At 51.9% G+C, this 18,999-nt stretch overlaps 1 protein-coding gene and 1 non-coding gene across 3 annotated transcripts; one reads left to right on the top strand and one right to left on the bottom strand.

Moving 5' to 3' along the window:
* Positions 1–2,646: 2,646 nt before the first annotated feature.
* Positions 2,647–7,270, bottom strand: PCDH8 (protocadherin 8). Of its 2 annotated transcripts, none has more exons than XM_040267155.1 (3): positions 4,452–7,270; positions 4,055–4,262; positions 2,647–3,603 (listed from the first exon to the last, which is right to left on the bottom strand). In XM_040267155.1, exons 1-3 carry the CDS (start codon positions 7,077–7,079, stop codon positions 3,227–3,229), a joined length of 3,213 nt encoding a protein of 1,070 aa, XP_040123089.1. In that variant the 5' UTR covers positions 7,080–7,270; the 3' UTR covers positions 2,647–3,226. The 2 variants fall into 2 exon arrangements, with proteins under 2 accessions (XP_040123089.1, XP_040123090.1); XM_040267156.1 differs by having other exon boundaries at positions 4,746–7,270.
* An 11,150-nt stretch (positions 7,271–18,420) lies between these two features.
* Positions 18,421–18,493, top strand: TRNAG-CCC. The gene has a single exon. It is a non-coding gene; the product is annotated as a tRNA-Gly (tRNA).
* The last annotated feature ends 506 nt before the right edge of the window (positions 18,494–18,999 follow it).

Here is an 18,999-nt window from a genome sequence, read left to right as displayed (position 1 = left end):
CATATTTCTTTCTCTCCATGTACGTGTATATTTGTATCTAGAGACATGCATCCTGTTTTCGCTCTATTTCAGAATGTATTTTTCAATAGATGTGGAAACCACTTACATTTTAATTTTCTGAAGTGGTTTCTTTGATGGATATTTTATTATAGGAAGTGTAGGACATCCAAGTCAATGGGGCCAGACATAAAAAGTGAAATAGGTAAAGTCTGGCTCTAGTTCTCTATCAAGGTGACCTCCCACGTCCCCAAGCGCCTTCCAGATCCCAATGTTCACTGTGAAGGTACTCCAGGGTTGTAGGCCTCCACCTCCAAAGACGGATTTGTGGAACCATCACAAGTCTGAGGGCTATACTTGCTTGTAGAGTGCTTCTTGTAAAGCCATACTTGCTTTAGCCATACTTGCCTATGAGGCTCTGGTCTCCACAGTGAAACTGGAAGAGACAAAGATTGCAAACCCGTCTCTGAACAAGACCAAACATCCCGAGTCTGTTTTCTCTTCCTGAGTGGATGGACGTGTGTATTAGCCGCTCAGTGCTGTCTGACTCTTTGTGACCCCATCGACCATAGACTGTCAGGCTCCTCTGTCCATGGGATTCTCCAGGCAAGAAGCCTGGAGTGGGTAGCCAATCCCTTCTCCAGGGGATCTTCCTGACCCAGGGATGGAACCTAGGTCTCCCGCATTGCAGATAGGGCTGCACCAATATAGTAGAGACTGGCTCCAGAGGAAGGCAAGAAAGGAGGAAGACAGGATGTTTTACTATAGGCCAGACATGGTCCTATGTGTTCTGCATGTATATTATCTCATTTAACTTAATAAAGCAATATACTTCCTCACAAATATGCTTGAGATTCAGCATTTCTCAAGAAAAAAGAGCGCTTCTTTCCTCTAGCTCTTGTTTCTCTGAGAGTTACTTTGGTGACTCTTTGTTTTTTATTTTTTTTGGTGACTCTTAGATGAGTACCCTTGTACCCTTCTCTCTCTCTCTCTTTTTTTTTTTCATTTAGACAATTTTAAGGGCTGAATTTTGTTTAAAAAAAATTTTTTTTTAAGTTCCAAGCAACATCAGGTCTTGTAATGGTCATTCCTCTAGGGAAAGATAGGACAGTAAAGTCAAAGAGATTTTGAAAACGAAATCTAGGGGGGGAGTGAAACAAGTTTGCAGAGCACAAAATAAGATAACAAAATAAGACGACAATGACACTATTTTGCTTTTGAAGGAGAAGAGCTGGCAAATGCATTCACAGATTGGATGCTTTTAGGCTGCTAATAAGGGATTATTCATTTTTCTGCTCTGCATTTGAAGAGACTGGCTCAAGAAGAAAGCTTTGGATGTGGGAATGGGAGGTCTAGCTGGGGTCTGGCCACATCTAGCATTTTGTTCCAGGAGCTTAGGTCTGTCTGGGCTGTTTGAGCTCGTCAGGTGCATTTTCAGCTCAACTGCTGGCAGAAACCACTGAACTCTGCACAGGCCATGAGGAGCAGGGCGCTTGTGTGCGTCCACCCTGCTGTTCAGCTTGGAGCCACCACTGGTTTTAACTAGGACTTCAACAGGCAGCTTTGAGGGCTCCACTATTCATTACAGAGCCTCACTCTCTATAATTAGTAATAAAGGAACACAGGCACTTCACAAATACAAAGCACTAAACAATAATCAGGCAGTAAAGGCAACGCACTGGGACGGTTCTACTTAACTCTTTGTTTCTTTCAAGTTAAAAAGAAAAAGAAATTCATTATTTCATTTTATTTTCTTGCCTTGAATAATCTTGGTTAAATCTTATCCTGGCCACTTACTAGCTTCGTGACTTTTGGATGTTTTACCTAAATTGTGTCCCTGCTTCCTTATCTGTAAAGTGGAAATAATGGTGGTTCCCATCTCATGGGGGATGTTTGAGGATTAAATGAGATAATTCATGCAGAGTATCTTTGTAAGGAGCTCCACTCATATAAAAGCTCATCCAGGCAACGTTAGCTCTCATTATCAATTTCTAATAAAATGAACGCACAGAGGATGAGACAGGTGTAAGTCTTTAGTGTGTGTGTTTAAAAACCTTCATTAAGGACATTTTCAAACACAAATACGCACACATAATCCCATGCTAGCACTGACCATCACCAGTATGTTTTCAGTCTTGTGTCACGTAGCTTTGTGCTTTCCTCCAGACTATTTTAAAACACATCCCAAGCATCATTTCACCCATAAGTTTGAGTTTCTTTTTGGTATTGAAATCCTTAATATTTGAGCTAAGAGCTTCTTGGGACTATCTCATCTTAATCTTGAACCCCAGTTCTTAGGAGCTATAGCAGTTAGTAAAAGCTCTACAGAGGTTTGCTTAATTAGTGAGAGAACAGTCCAAACTCAGTTTTCCTCCACTTTTTAGTAGATGCTCCATAAACATTTGTTGAGTAAATAAATGAGGGCAGGAATTTTATAGTATGCCTGATGTATACGGAGAGGCATTTGTTTTACAAAAGCAACCAATATACTTGACTGAGATGCCAATACTTGAAATCCCACAGATTTAAAGTTGCTGTGAACACTAATAATGCCCAAATAATTAGCACTTGAAAAAAAGTTTAATTCTGCTACTCAGATTATTTGTGAAAGCCTGACTGTAGGCAACTGTAGGAAAAGCAATTAGCAGATTCTTCAAACACATGACAAATCCTTTATTACTGTGCTTATAAGTGACACGGTTTACAGAAAACCAAATGTAATTAAATAACAATTGAAATCTACCACAGATATACAAGTTATACTTGGCCAGGCAAAACTTCTCAAACACTAGGTTGTTTCAGGTGAAAGATAAATTTCCATTAAGTAATCCCAACATATTTTTTTTTTTTGTCTAACAGACAGTTCCTTTGGCAATAACTTCCACTTTAGCTTTTATTATATAAAAATATAACAAAATTTCATTATATACAAACATTACATTACACCATGTACAGGTTAAAAACACTAAGAAAATGGCAAGCCGCAAGGGAAATGAAAGTCAATAGCATGATAAGAAAAAATTAAATACTGCACACATTTCATAAAAATTACATTAACTACATTTTTGTTTGCAAATACCAAACAGTACCAATGTGATTGGAAATAGCTTCCAACAACTTCATTTTAAGGCACATCTTGCATATTTCTATATACAACACTGAAACCGGTCAATAACTTAGGGACGTCTCTGGAGTGACCTGTGTATGAGTGACAACATGCAGCATGGGTTTACACATTTTCATTGGCCTCCTTCTTTGGGGACAGGTACCTGCCAGGGGGGGACTGATACAGGGGCACCCCGATCTCCTGCAAGTCTGGGAGCCTCCCTGGCCGAGGTGGGGAGAGCAGAGTGGCTGTCCTGTCATAATCTCTGTGCAGCACCTTCTCGTAGACGCTCTGCAGCCCCACGGTCTTGGGCAGCTGGGCCTGGTAGTAGCTGTCCCTGCGCAGAGGATCCCGGGGCAGGGACGTGCTCTTGCAGAAGGTCGACATCTGGGCTGGGGGGTGAGTCGAGGCGTGAGTGCTGGGCCCTCCAGCGCAGGAGGGGCTCCAGCAGCGGTCAGAGTGGCCCAGGAGCTTACACTCCGCGGTGCACGCCCACAAGCCTAACAGAAAAGAGAAACGCAAGGGAGAAACACAGGCACGATGGTTACTGAGGTTACGCGAACGGTCAGGGGCAGGAAGGCTGAGAAGGGAAGCGTGTAAGAAGATGAACGCCCTGGTTCTAGATCTGAAATGAGCCCTGTTTCCTGTAAGGCCACCTTAAAACGAAGCTACCTACGCTTTAGGGAAGCAATAAATAAATAAATAAAAGAATTCCCCTTCTCAGCTAATAACAGGATGGGGGGTTTATTTAGGCGGTGGCGCTGTCTCAACGTGGCATTTTGGCATTCACCGTTTGAGGCAGCCTGGAAACCGGAACTCAAGGCCAGAAAAATGCGGGGACGGGGGAGCGGGGGTCTGGGAACCGAGATGCAGAAGAGAGGCTCGGGGGAAAGCAAGGGCGGGGCGGGGCGGGGAGGGCGCGCTGAACCGGCGCGAAGGAGGAGCCCTCACCGCTCTGCATGTGGTTGATGAGGTCCTTCTTCAGAGCGTCCCCGCTGATGTCGGAATCGCTGTCGTTGAAGTCACTGTCCCCTTTGCCGCTGTCTTTGCCGCTGAACTTCTCTGCTTCCCGGCCGGAGATGGTGTTGAAGGAATGTCCCTTCCAGACAGCCACAGGGGGCGCCGGCTCCTTGCCGAAGCCGGGGGAGGCGCCGTAGGGCTGCAGCCAGGGATGGGGGCAGCAAGCAGGGGTGAGGGTTGGACAGAAAACACAACAAAACAAAACAAAAAAAAACAAGTGCGACAGGTTAGGCGTCTCCCGCGCACGCACCCCCAGGCCCGTCCAGTCCCTTCCCCCAGCCTGTCCGCGGAGCACCGAGCGCGGCGCCCGGCCGAAGGAAGGCCTCACCTCGGCGTGCGCGCCGCGGAGCCGCTGCTGCCCCTCCAAGTGACAGGCGCTTTCCCCGGTGGCACCGCCGCCCTCCGAGCCCGGCACTTCGGCCGCGGCGGCGACCGCGGGCGGGGGCGCGTCGGCCGCGGGGCTGCCAAAGGGCGCTTTGCCGCTGCCAGGGAAGGTGAGCACGTCGAACATGTTGGGCCTGGGCCCGGCTCCCCGGGCGGCCTCCTCCGGGGAGCCGGGAGCCGAGGCTCCGCCGCCCGCCGCCCCGGGCCGCTCTTCCCGGCGGGGCCCCCCTTTGCGCACCTCCTTCTTGCGGCGGTTGCAGGTGGTGGCGATGGCGATGATGGCGGCCAGCAGCAGCGTGCAGCTCCCGGCCAGCACGATGATGATGATCAGCGGCGTGTCCCACTGCAGCGCCGGCCCCGACGTCGCGAGCCGCGAGCCGGGCGGGCGAGAGCGCTCCGGGTTCCCCGCGCCTGCTGGCGACGCCAGCCCGCGTCCGCCGCCCGCCGTCACCACGAAGCTGACCGTGGCGGTGGTGGAGAGAGGGGGGCGGCCGCCGTCGGATATGACCAGCAGCGCCCGGAAGACTTGGCCAGGCGGCTCCTGCGAGAGGTCGCTGGTGAGCACGATCTCCCCGGTGCGGCGGTCGATGGCGAAGGCTTCTCGCGGCTCCTGCTGCAGCAGGTCGAAGGCCAGCTCCCCGTTGGCACCCTCGTCTGCGTCCCGGGCCTGCACGCGCGCCACCGCCGTGTCCTTCGCTGTGCGCCCGGGGACCACCACTTCCAGGGAGCCGTTGGCCGGCGCCGGGTGCACCAGGATCGGGGCGTGGTCGTTCTGGTCCAGCACCCGCACTTGCACCAGGGCACTGCTGGAGAGCTGAGGGGAGCCCCCGTCGCTCGCCTGGATGCGCACGTCGAGCTGGCGAAGCGTCTCGTAGTCGAAGCTGCGCAGCGCGTAGATGGCCCCTGTCGCTGGGTCCACGGAGACGTAAGTGGACACGGCGCCCCCAGCTCGGCCCACCTCGGCCTCCAGCAGCCGGTAGGTGACCTGGCCGTTGCGGCCCAGGTCCGGGTCCCTGGCGGCCACCGTGGCCAAGTAGGCCCCGGGCGGGTTGTTCTCGCGCACTGACACCTCGTAGACCGGCCGCGTGAAGAGCGGCGCGTTGTCATTCTCGTCGCCCACGCGCACCGTGTAGGGCCGCACTGTGCGCAGCGGGGGCGCGCCGCGGTCCTCGGCCACCAGCGTCAGGTTGTACTCGGAGATGCGCTCGCGGTCCAGGGACGCGGCGGTCACCACCAGGTAGCTGCCCGCGTAGGCCGGCTGCAGCCGGAAGTGCTCGTGCCCGTAGAGGGCGCAGCGCACCTGCCCGTTGGCGCCCGAGTCCCTGTCCGAGGTGCTGACCAGCGCCACCAGGCTCTCGCGCGCCGCCCCCTCCGGCACCAGCGAGATGGCGCCCGCCTCTGGCGTCCCAGGCCGGGTCGACGAGGTGGCCTCCGCCCCACCAAGAGCGGCGGCGGCGGCGGGGAAGGGCGAGGCAGCAGGCGCGGCCGGGGCGGCCAGCGGGGTGATGGAGATGTCCGGAGCGTTGTCATTGACGTCGCGGAGGCGCACGATGACCTTGCAGGTGGCGGCGCGGGGCCCGGGGCCGCGGTCCTGCGCCCGCACGTCCAGTTCATAAGTGTCCTGGCGCTCGTAGTCCACGGGCCCCGCCAGGGTGAGGCGGCCGGAGTGCGGGTCCAGGCGAAAGAGGCGGCGCGCCTCGGGCGGGGTGCGGGCCCCGAAGGCGAACACCACGTCGCCGTTGGGGCCCTCGTCGGGGTCCGCCGCCTCCAGGTCTAGCAGGAGCGAGCCCACGGGCGCGTCCTCAGCCAGCTCCACCTCGGCCACGGCGCCCTGCGGGAAGGCCGGGCTGTGGTCGTTGGCGTCCAGCACTCGCACGCTGAGGGCGGCCGTGGCGGAGCGCGGCGGTCGGCCGCCGTCCTGGGCCACCAGCCCCAGGCTGTAGGTGGCCTGGCTCTCGCGGTCCAGCTCCTGCAGCAGCACCAAGTCGGCGCACTGGGCACCGTCCGCGCGCGTCTGCAGCTCCACGCGGAAGGGGCTGTGGGGCTCGGCTAGGCGCACGCTTTGCAGCCCGTTGGCGCCCACGTCCTCGTCCACGGGCACCTCCAGGGGGATGCGCGTGCCCACCGCCGCGCCCTCGGACACCTCCACGGGAATCTGGGCCCGGGGGAAGCGCGGCGCATGGTCGTTGATGTCCCTCACCGACACCTCCACGTGCACCAGCCGGAACTGCTCCTGGGAGAAGCTGACTACGTCGAAGGCCAGCACGCACTGAGGGGCCTGGCCGCACAGCCGCTCTCGGTCCAGGCCCGCGTCCCCGACGGTCAGCTGCCCGTCGCCCTCGCGCACTCGGATCAGCGAGCTGTTGAACTGCTGCATCAGGCGGAAGCTTGTGTCTCCGGACACTTTCATATGCAGGTCTTCGGCCAGGGTCCCGATGACCGTGCCGGGGGCATCCTCCTCGAAGGTGCTGTATCTCACAGTCTTGCTCTGGGCCAGCGAGAGCACCCAGCAGAGGCTGAAGAGCTGCAAGGGGAAAAGGCAGGGGCTGCCCCCGCGCCTGGCTGGACTCATGCCGCCAGCCCCAAGCGCTATTCCAAAATGCTGAGCGAGCGATTTCCTCTGTGGTTTGCAGGTCCGGGCGTGAGTCCCAGGCTCCCGAGTGCACGCTTCTTTTGCGAGCCCTGTGCAGGAGAAGTCTGCAGGCTGCAGCTCCGAAGCTCCGGCGGGCTCGGAGGACGCGTGGATCCCGCCCACACTCAGCACATTCCCCTTCGTTCTTCGGGCTGGAGCTGCGCGGCTGTGAGCCGCCTCCGCTTTTATAGCCGCCGAAATGCAAATCACCCGAGCTGGGCAGCCAATGGCGGCCTGGCTCTAGCGCTGCCGCTACGCCAGCTCCTGACGATCCCCTTACGGTGGAGGGGCTTAGAGGAGAAAACAAGAAAGGGAAAATAGAGAATCTTTCCTTTGTTTCTTTAACTCCTTTGGCTTTTTTCATCCCCTGTCAGCCCTCTGCGTGCAGAGGACTTGGCACAGGTCGCCGGCGTTACAGGAGCGGATGGTTCTGTTAGTTGTGCCCCTCCTGTGTCGGCCGCTTGAACCGAGAGCAATCGCTCTGGGATTTCGCCCTCGTGGCTTGAGACCCCACACCCACTCTGTATTTTTTTGTTTTTTTTCGCCCCAGAGGCTTTGAAATCGCTCGCGGCCCCCCCGCTCTCTCTTCAGACTTGCTCTGCCGGCTGAGGCTCAGTTCTCCTTCTTTCCCAACTTCCCACGGCGCTCGGAAATAGCCTCTAGATTGAGGAGCTCGAAGGATAAGGGGAAATTGATTTTATTCAAATTTGTGTACGGAATTGTGTTTTGCTCGTGTGAGCCCCGGTGATCGGAGCTGCCCCTTCCTTTTCAGAAAAGAGCTCTGAGACGTGTTAGTATGCATGTCACTGTCCAAATGGCTTTCTTAAGCCCTGGGCGCTAGCAGGCAAGGGGAAAAAAAAAAAAGTTCCAAATAGGATTTAGCATAAGCTTGAGGAGATTTGGAAAGGTTTCAAAGATCAGACTGTATCAAAGGCTTATGAAGCCCTCGTTAGTAGTGGAAATAGAATGGCGTGGCAAGCGATCCCATTGGAGGCCCCAATGTCTGTATTATTTAACTGTGACAAGCTAAGGGGAGAGAAAGTTGAACAGTTTCCACAGCGGAGTTGGGCTAACTTGAATATAATGAGCAAACGCCACATGTATCCATTATGTTCCTCTATTCATCCCCAATCACTGCCATAACTCTCCTGCTAAACGGTGATGGGCGCTGAATTCCACACAATACCCAGCTCGTATTAAAGAGCATTTAGAGAACTCTCCCTCCTGATGCCTTGTTCCGCCTATTTAGAGGATTTTCTTTTTGTTCTAATAGGGCCACTCTGGGAAGCAATACTCATCCCGTTCCAGAAGAACAAAATCACAGCAGGACGCTGAAACCTGGCACGAACCTGGGGGGAAAACTTAACCATCTGCCTGCGAAAGTGTGGAGCTTTGGCTTTGCCAGCTCTGAGCTGGGCGCCCCCCGCCCCCCCGCCCCGCGCCCGGCTGGCCCCAGGCTTACGCTGCCCTCACAGGTATCCCCCCACCCCCAACATCCCCGAAGATCTGGGAGATGGGCCTCCAGTCACCCACAAGACAGATTCTTACTGATGCTTATTGAAGAGATTTATTGAGCAGGGTGTGCAAATACACACGAAGGACAAGAGGTTAAAAACAAAAGTCACCCACAGGGAGTTTTCTTTCTCTATTTTTTCCAAGGCGAAAGACTTGATTAGCAGACTGAAGTTTGTAAACGTTCTTCTGAATCCTGATTATAGTCCTGCTGACATCCTACCTGTGTTTTCCTTGCCCCTTAACCCGAGGGGGTGTATCTGGGGTCTTTTCGGAAGAGATACAGGAGTCTTCCCAGAGCAGGGAGACCGAGGAACTCGGTGGGCAGTGAGGGTAACGGCGGCTCTGGAGTTGCCAGAGAGCAAAAGATGCAGCCCTAGGCCTCGTAAAAGCTCTTGAGACTTAGGTGGGGGTGCCCTGTGCGCTGGACCGTGCAGCGCGATCGTGCCTCTCGATTCCCTTCCCCACCTGCTCCGTCCTGCTGGCCTAGGAACGCCAAAAGCGAAGAGGTTGTAGCATGCATCGGAGACGCAGCCGCGCAGGAACGCGGAAAGCGCGACGCCCCCTACCGGAGCCCGATTTCCAGCTTTCTCTTGCACTTTTCCCCTTCCCACTGCCAGTTCGCAGCTTGCTCTTTCTCTCTCTCTGCTCCGGCCCTGGAGAGATTTCTCGGAGAGGATGCACATTAAAACCCCTTCCCGGCTTCTCCCCGAGCAGGGCTCCCACCCCGGCCTGGGGGCCTGCTGGTGACCTATGGCACTCCCGGGATCTCGCGCTCGCTCCTCGTCCCCTTCCCGGCCGGCACGGACGCCAAGCGAGCAGATTCAGAACTCGGCGGCAGGACAGCGGCCTCTCCCCGCGTAACCCAGAGAGTTCAGATCCGCCCTGGGCTGCTGCGGGGCGGCAGAGCCAAGAACAGGGGAGGGGGTTAGGGGGCGAATGGAGAGGGCATCGGGGTCCGAGTCGCGGAGAAAAGATCTCTCCAGCGGTTCCCGTGAGTAGACACTTGCTCAGTGGCTGGGAGCCGCACCCTATGCCAGCGCCCCCCTGCGCCCCCTGCACCTCTCGGTACAGGGCTGAACCGTGGGAGGCCAGGGCGCGCCGTTTAAATCTGGGTTTGGGGCTTGGCTGGAGAATGGGAACTCCCCAATATTTTTAGTCAAAGCGCTTGCACGTCACCATGTTCCTTCTGAAGACTGAAATAAGGGCGTGCAGGTGGTGGGGTCGGGGACGAGGGAGAAGAGGGAAAGACCAAGGGACGGGAGGAGGGGTATGGAGATGATAGGAGCCAAAAGCATCTCATCCACGGCCGGTTCCTTCGCGGCTCGGAAGGGGCAGCGATCGCCGCGACGCCGGGGAGAGCGGAGCCGGGAGTTGGGAGCCCGGGAGCAGGGCGGCGAGCAGCTGCCGCGGCAGGCACGCGGAGGCCTTTCCGAGCCGGCCGTGGGGGTGTGAAGGCACGCGAGCAGAATGAGACCCTCCGCCGGCAGCCTCCAGATTATGGAAATACGATTTAAAACAGCGCATCAGCGCCTACCGCACCTCCCCCGGGAAGCAAAATGTCCTGGGAGGTGGGCCTGGAGGCGGAGGCGGAGGGGCGGCCGCTCGCCTTCCCCAGGCGCCGACCGGCCCACAAAGCCTCTCCAATCCGCTTGTTTTCATACCAAAGGCCGGGACTGGCTGAAAGGAGCCCCTGCTTTTAGCAACTTAGCCGGCAACTGTCTCTCGCAATCCTGAGAACAAATGCGACCCCACAATGGCCGGCATTTTCTCGGCATGCAAATATTGCGGGCCCCGCCGAGCCGCGCCCCCGGGACCCAGCATAATGCCCGCTTTGTGAAACTCGCGTGCAGACCCCGAGATTGACACGGGCGTCACGTGACGGATTAGGGCTCCAGGAAAGTTTTCAAAGCCGCGACAATGGGGGGTGCAGCCAGATCTGATATCTCCCACAGTTTCGCGGGAAGGAAAATCGGGATATACTCTCATACGTAATAGGATTATCTTTTCCCTTTCAAATTCTATACAGCATGTAATTTATTTTTAATTAGGATTATATCTACCAGGAAAAGAACTTTGCAGGAAAGTGTAATTCTAAGGATGGATGGAGACAGGGGTTATTTTTTAGCCTTTTAACTTAAAAGAAAAAGAAAAAAGCTAGAGCCCACCGTTTCTTTTCCAACAGGCTCACTCTATCAGATAAAGCTTCCAGGGAAGTTGGCAGAAAGTGTTTGTCCAAACAGAGAACAGAGGCAGCTCTTCAGAGGCATCCAATTCATTCTTGTAACTAAAGCACGCTTTGTAGACATCTCTTAGAATTGCTCAGTCGCTGGGTTTTACTGGGATTTGGTCTCTAGAAATGCAACCAAGCTCTTTCCTTCGACTGCTTACTTTGTATTTTAAAGAAAGATCCACACCCCCCTCCAACCACATTTGTTGGTCTGTCAAAACTGGCATAGTGAATTTAAACATTTATACCAAACCACAGAGCAACACATTCCTCAGCATGCTGATTGAAACTCAGCAGTCAGATAATGAGACAGTGTGGGGGTGAAGGTAAGTGGTGTTTAAACTCTGATTTTGGATTGATCCAAGTGCCAGGTGCTCACAAACCCTAGACCATTTCCAGGTCCTGGGCCACTCATCCTTTTGTGTGTCAGGATGCTCTGGCATACCCACTTAACCTGAAAAGAAGACATGGCTGTTGACTGCAGGCTCTGCAATCATTCTGCTTAGGTTCGAATATGAACATTACTATTGATTTGCTGTGTGGCTCTGGGCAAGTTAGTTGATCTTTCTGTATCTTAGTTGCTTCATCTGCAAAATGGGGATAATAACAGTATCTTGTAAGACTGTCTTACGGCTTCCCTGGTGGCTCAGAGGATAAAGCAGCTGCCTGCAGTTCAGGAGACCTGGATTCGATTCCTGGGTTGGGACGATCCCCTGGAGAAGGAAATGACAACCCACTGTATTCTTGCCTGGAGAATCCCATGGACAGAGGAACCTGGAGGGCTACAGTCCACGGGGTCGCAAAAAGTTGGACACGACTGAGCGACTTCACTTTCACATTCAAGACTGTCTTAAGAACTATGTAAGATAATATCATATCAGGTGCTTAGGAAACCCTGATGATGGTAGTTATTATCTCTTTTTAAAGCAAAAGGGAAGAAAAATCATAGGCCATATAATCTTAAGTCTTTTATAGGTGAGGGATTTGTTCAGAAAATAGAGAAAAATAAAACCTCTCCCATTTCCTATTTACATTGCCTTGGTTTCCTGTCCCCGACCCTGGACCCCTTTCTGGAACTAATAGTAGACATTGTAGTAGGTGTACAGATCCCTCAGAAGGAAAAAGATGGTCATTGAGGCTTCAAGTAACTTTTGAGCCCTCATGTCATTTCAAAATATTTTGGTACCTTAATCTCTGATTTAAGAGATCAGATGGTGGCAAAAAAGGAGTTTTCCGTAAACTTTTCACCACAGATTTCCACAGAAACCTTGTATCATCACTGAAACCACTTACAGGTACAAATATTTAATGGACAGTGACCCATAATTCGGGGAGTGGGGAAGGAATATTCCAAAGGACTGCCCCTCCTAGGATGCCCAGAAGCATGGTGACCTCCTATGATTTACGTGGAGCTGATATGATGTCTGATCCTGTGGTTCCCTTCTGTTAGTCTCCTCGGGTCGCCCTAACAGATGTCATAGATTGCACGGCTTAAACAACAGAGATTTATTTCCTAACAGTTCCGGAAGCTGGAAGGCCAAGATCAAGGTGCAGGTAGGACTGCTTCATCCTGAGGCCTCTCTCCTCGCTTGCAGAGCCTCACCTGGTCTTTTCTCTGTGTGCACTTGCTTGGTATCTCTTCCTCTTCTTACAGGGGACACCTGTCATATTGGATTAGGACCCACCCTTATGACCTCATTTGACCTGAAAAACCTCTCTAAAGGCCCAGGCTCCAAATATCACCACATTCTGTGGTATTAGAACCTAGGGTTTCAACATAAGAATTTTGAAGGTACATAGATCACTGGCTTCATATACCCTTGTTCTCTCAACAAACCCTATGGAGAACTCACTCAGTACCAGACTCCGTGGTATGTGTTATGGGACCAGGGACTTAAAACAGAAAACAAATGATCCACAGTGATATCAATAAATGGGAGAGAAGAGACCAATCTTTCATGTAGTTTATGTAGATACTCTCCCTTGTAGGAGGCTGAGAAGAAGCCCCCGTCCTCAGCTGTGAGCCGTGCACATCCCTCCTAAGAGGACGGTGTGGAAAGGAGGGAGAAAGAGGGCCTTTACACGCAGAAAGCGGAAGAACACCACCTCCTCCACAAGATCAGGGTCAGCATCAACGCTGACGTATCGTGTGTAGTATGCACCCTTGATAAGATGTGATAAGAAAGTGGCGCTTTACCTCCAGAACACAGAATCCCGGTCTAATTATAAGAGAAACATCAGGCAAACACAAACTAAGGATGTCCTGCAAAATACCCTGCCAGGACTCCTCGAAACTGACAAGGTCATCAAAAACAAGGGAAGTCTGAGAAGCTGTCCCTCTTAAGAGAAACAGGGCGGGAGGCATGACAACTGAGTGTAATGGAGTATCCCAGAACAACAACAACAACCAAAGGACACCAGGGAAAGACCAAGGAAACCTCCATAAAGGATGGGCTTCAGATAATAACAATGTATCAGCACGGCTCATGAACTGTGACCATTGTACCATACCAGTGTAAGATGCTAATAGCAGGGGAAACGGTGTGGAGTTGAGGGGAACTCTCTGTGCTATCATAACCATTTTCCTGTAAATTGAAATGGTTTTAATATAAAGGTTATTTAGAAAAAGAAGAAAAGAAATGATAGAAACTGCTGCCCAGTCCAGAGGCAGGGGGGAGACAAGAGGGAGGAGACAGAACCGGAGTTAGAAGTGCAGCTGCTGACCCCAGGTGCTGCGCACAGTCCTTTCAGGGTGGAATACACGATCACGTGCAGGGGCCCACTTCCTGCCGGGTGAGCCCAGGGGAAGGGGGCGGGGCTTACTGCCCTGGGAACTGGAGGCACTCAGGGAAAGCTTCCTGGAGGAGGTGACATTTAAGCTGAGTTTTGAAGGATAAGTAGAAATTAGCTAAAGGGTAGAAAGGGAGGAAGAAGAGTGGAGGCGAATGAGACTTCTTGCTGAAGGAACAACAAACTCAGAGGCACGAGGGTCGGAGGGCTGGAGTGCAGGGGGCCATGAGGGGCTGGGGTACAGCAGAAGGATGAAGAAAGCCAGGACGGGTGTGCAGGTGCTTCACACGCCACGTTAAGGAATGCCACTTTTATTCTTAAGGCGATGGGGGGCTGTTGAAAGATGTCACCCCTGAGATCAGTGGGGTCACTGGAGCAAAGGGAGAGGGAAGGAGAGGCAGGGAAGGAGGCAATAAGCCTAAAATGGTGGACTTTGGTCTGGGAGGAAGGTGAAGGGCTACTGTCTCAAGGTGCCCTTGTGGACTGGGGGTCAGTGTTCCAGCGGATTCCCATGAGACTCAGCACAGGGAGGCGTGGGCTGAGATGGCACCTGCTGTGTGTGCTCAGCCAGAGGACTGTGATTCCTGATGGTTCAGTGCTGCCTGCTCTATGAGTCAGAGGTTGCCAAGGCCAGTGGTGTGGGAGGAGCTGGTTGGTAAAGCTCCAGCCATGACTGGTCCTCTGCAGAATACAGTTCCTCCGGGGACCTCCTCTTGGATGTCTGGTTGCAAGCAGAAGGTGGGTGGACAGCAGTGAGAGGGAGGGTTTTCTTTTTGCTCAGAAAACTGAGGTTTCTCTGGGTTTAGCCAGGGGCAAGTCTGGAGTCCCCTCAGCGTGCCTTCTGTTGGGCATCTGTCCAGCCAAATGGTGGTGGGCATGGAGCGGTTCCATATCTGGCCACATCTTGGGGTGAGGTTGAGGGACGAGAGCTGGCCTCCGCCTTATCACCCCAGGATTTCCTATGGCAGGGAGGCATTTGGAATTTCCATGGAGGGACTTCCCTGAAGGTCCAGTGGTTAACTCTGAGCCAGAGCTCCCAAAGCAGGGGCCATGGGTTTGATCACACCCGTGGGTTGGGGAACTAAGGTCCTGCATGTCACTTGGTGTGGCCAAGATAAAAAAATTTTTTTTCTCTGGAACCCTTTGGTTAGAAAGTGCGGGGTATGGGATATGACTCGGGCTCCTGGGATCTTGTTTCTGGTTCATGGGCACTTTGTAAAGTGAAAGTGTTGGTCGCTCAGTCGTGTCTGACTCTTTGCGACCCCACGGACTGTAGCCCGCCAGGCTCCTCTGCCCATGGGATTCTCCAGGCAAGAATACTGGAGTGGGTTGCCATTTCTTTCTCCAGGGGATCTTCCTGACTCAGGTATCTTGCATTGCAGATGGATTCTTTATCATCTGAGACACCAGGGAAGCCTGGCCACTTTGAGACCAAATTAAAACCAATTACAGAGTTTATGATGGAAAAGAAAGGTTATAGAAAACCAAAGGAACCTTCCATGAGAAGCAAAACCCCCATAAATCTCTGCTCAAATCATGCACAAGAATTCTGCAGTTAGATAAATGGGATGAACTAATTGCTTTCTGAGTCTAAAACATGTTGCTGCAAATTTTAGCTTTTGGTATTAATAAATCCCCAAAGAAATTAAGCAGGAAGCTAAAGCCTTATCCAGGCAGAGAGAATTTTAATCATTGACTAGTCTTTTTTTTTTTCCATTCCTCAAAGTCATTGTTTGGTGAGTATAAGTGTGCAAGACTTCTGACCCAGGCCTTCCTTTGCATCTGATGGCTTGAACTCTCCAGTTCCAAGTGGGTCACAATCCACTTTTGAAATGGAAATGAAGTCGGCCTCTCCCTCAGAGCCCTGGGACCTGGGCCCAGGCAGGACACGGCAGAGCCTGGTGTTATAAATTTCTCTGCAGATCTGAGAGCAGTTTTAGGCCATTGATCTCATGTCACCCAGAATCGAGATGGAGTGACAGCTGATAAACTGCATGGTGACAGGCTGAGGCCTTGGAAAAAAAAAAAGTCTAGAGGTGGGATCAAAAAAAAAAAAAATGAGCTGATGGATTAGTTATCAGCCTCCTTGTCCCCCTCACCCTCGATTCTTTCTGAACACTTTAGAAGCATTTATTTTCAGGTAATTTTACAGTTGTCTTTTTGTCCTTCAGAGGTGCTTTGGTCTATGAAATCTCTCAGGGAATTTAGATGAAGTCATTCTTCTATGTACTGCTTGACGGTCCCCAGCACTCTGCTCTTAGGATTAAACCCATTGGTGGCTTTTAACTGCAGGAACTGGGATGCATATGACCAGGGGCATTAATGCTGATTTGTGGTTCTTTATCAGCCTAACTCAGCTTCAGGGCTCATACACAATTTGCTTTAACAGGGACTAGTGGGGAAAGAAGGGTTTCCCCCATAACTCAGCGGTAAAGAATCCACCTGCAATGCAGGAGAGGCAAGAAAGGAGATAGAGGTTGGATCCCCGGGTTGGGAAGATCCCCTGGAGGAGGGCATGGCAACCCACTCCAGTATTCTTGCCTGGAGAATCCCATGGGCAGAGGAGCCTGCAGGGCTACAGTCTACAGGGTCTCAAAGTCAGACACGACTGAGCACAGAGGAGAAAGAAGAACACTGGTGGGAGTGGGATTAAGAGATGGGCGGCTCTGCAGCCAATGTGGAAATGAGTATATTTCTTCCCCAACCTTTCAGAATCCTCTCTTGATCCCGCTTCTCTGTGCAAAGGGCACTGTGACTCACTGGTTAGTTCAAGAAGGCCCAGGGCCTTCAGAGTAACCTCGAGGAGGGGACGGGAGGGGGCTAGAGTGGTTAGGGGAGTGTGGTGGCTTATTTGTGTTCCAAGATCAATAAGGGTTGAATTCTTGCTGTCCTGGCTCTGAGCTCCGGCTTTGGCCTCCAGTGTGGGAACCTGAGGTGGGAAAGAATGGGCTGCTCCGTGCATTGAACCCACAGCCCTCCTGGGCACGGCTGGCCGTTTGCAGGGCATCAATCTTGCTTTGCTTTGCCTGCAGGAACTTGTATAGAGGCCCGTGGTCTATGGAGGGATTGGATGGAGGGATCAGAGCTCCTACAGAGCAAAATAATGTGACAGGCTGTCAGGACATGGCGACTGGGTGACTCTTGTTCCCTTTGTGGCGAGGGGGGGGGGCCCTGCCGGGCCCTGGGCCCTCCAGGGCTGGGAGCTAGGGGGAAGGAACAATGTAGGATATGTGATGGATTATACACCTTTCCATCAAACCCTGTGGAGGCTTTTGCTGGATTTCTGGAAGAGGAGGACTGGAGTGGCTTTTTCCAGGAGTGGACTGTCATGAGTAGAACATTTCCAGAGGAGGATTATGGTGCTAAGGAGCTGTAGAATCTATAGGGATGAGAAAGGCTGCTCACTGAGGTCAAGTGAAGAGCTAGGCTTCCAGGAGGAAATTCAAGGGGCAATAGCAAAATATAACTTGTTGAAGTCTGTGATGGGAGTTCCTTAATTTGGGATAATTGTAGCAGTCAGGATGGGCTAGGTTATGCTTCAGCAACAAGCAGCCCCCCAAATCTTAGTGACTTAAAACCACAGGGATGTTTCTTGCTTACTCTGCATATCCATCTCAGTAAGGCTGGGGGATCTGTTGTCTTTCCTTGGGGACCCAGACTGATGGAGAAGCCACCATCTGGAACTTTCTCCTTGACACGGCAGAAGGAAGAAGGAATACAGCAAATTGTGCATTGGCTCTTAAAATTCCCACCCAGGTGTGCCGCACTTCACTTCTGCTTACATTTCCTCTTTCATTTCAAAGACCCTGTAATCTAGTACAGATCTCATTCTGCATGGTTATTAGATGGCAGGCTTGAAGGAACAGCAAGAGGGCTGGACAAAACCTTTAGACAGGCTGAGTGCCAGGGTACATAGTCTGAGCTGGTCTCCCTTTCTCAAGTATTGGACAATTATTACTTTTTTTTTTTTTGTAGCAAGAAAATAACAGTTGGGAGAAATGCCGGTCAAAGGCATATGTGCCTCTAAATTCAAGGAAGGTCAGAAATAAATTAGAAGTGTCCCCATGTGACACATTCCTTAAAGTATAGGCTAAATTACAGCTTCAGACTAATTAGTGAGGAAATCCCCCAAGAGTGAAAGATTGAGTATTGGTAATGGAATTACACGTCCTCTCACTGGTGCTTGGGGAAACTTGCATATAAGTATCTTCATTAATCACAGACCTAATGGCTTTTACTTTTACCACTGTCAACTGAGTACCAGGATCAAAAACATTTTACTAAGCAACTTTCAGAGTGTGGAAGTATGCTCTGCTGCGGGCTTAACAGTTGGGTTAAACCATTTGCCTTTTGGGGGTTATGATCATGTGGACAGGACAGGCAAAGAAATACAGAGCACAATATGAATGTCAGTGTGGGCACTCTGGGAAACCTTGGAGAATGAATGCTTTTTTATTTTGCAGGATTGTCAATAAAGAGGGGATCATGAATGATTTTTAGGAAGAACTGAACCAGGAGTATGTAGGTCATTATTGTGGTGCTGTCTCTAGTGGGAGGCCCTGGGGTATAAGAGATGTTAATGGTTAGTGGGGAGGACAGCTGTGTTATTGCACACTTTCAGTGTGATGGGTTAGTAATAAATAGTGATAATAAAATGATAGCATGATGATATATGATGCTAATAGAGCTAAATGCCCAGGAAAGAAGATCAGGTTCTAGGAGCTCAGTTAAGAAAGGGGAAGAGGGACTGCCCTGGTGGTCCAGTGGCTAAGACTCTGCGCTCCCAAAGCAGTGGGCCCAGGTTCGATCCCTGGTCAGGGAACTAGATTGCACATGCTGCAACTAAGGCCTGGCACAGCCAAATAAATAAGCAAACATGAGGGAAAAAGTGAGGCATTGGCTCAGGGAGCTCCTTGTGAGAAAGAGGGGTCATTTTAGGCCAGACTTGGGACTTGGGAATAAGCATAAGGCAGGGGTAACTGCCACTGTGTACTTCCAAAACTCTACTTGTCAATATCTAAAAGACCCAGAAAATAAAATATCTCCTATTAAAGATGAATAATATAATAGTCACATCTTTTTTGGAAGTAGGTGAGGTATGCACACGTGCTAAGTTGCTTCAGTCGTGTCCGACTCTTTGCAACCCCATGGACTGGGGCCTGCCAGCCTCCCTTGTCCATGGGATTTCCCAGGCAAGAATACTGGAATGGGTTGTCATTTTCTCCTCCAGGGGATCTTCCTGACCCAGGGATCGAACCTGAGTGTCTTACGTCTTCTGCACTGGTAGGAGGGTTCTTTACCACTAGCGCCACCTGGGAAGCGCTACAT

Source organism: Oryx dammah, unplaced genomic scaffold (genome assembly GCF_014754425.2).
Source record: "Oryx dammah isolate SB20612 unplaced genomic scaffold, SCBI_Odam_1.1 HiC_scaffold_24, whole genome shotgun sequence".
Classification (NCBI taxonomy): Eukaryota; Metazoa; Chordata; class Mammalia; order Artiodactyla; family Bovidae; genus Oryx; species Oryx dammah.
Note: the sequence above shows the minus strand (reverse complement) of the source record. Positions and strands in the feature narration are given on the sequence as shown.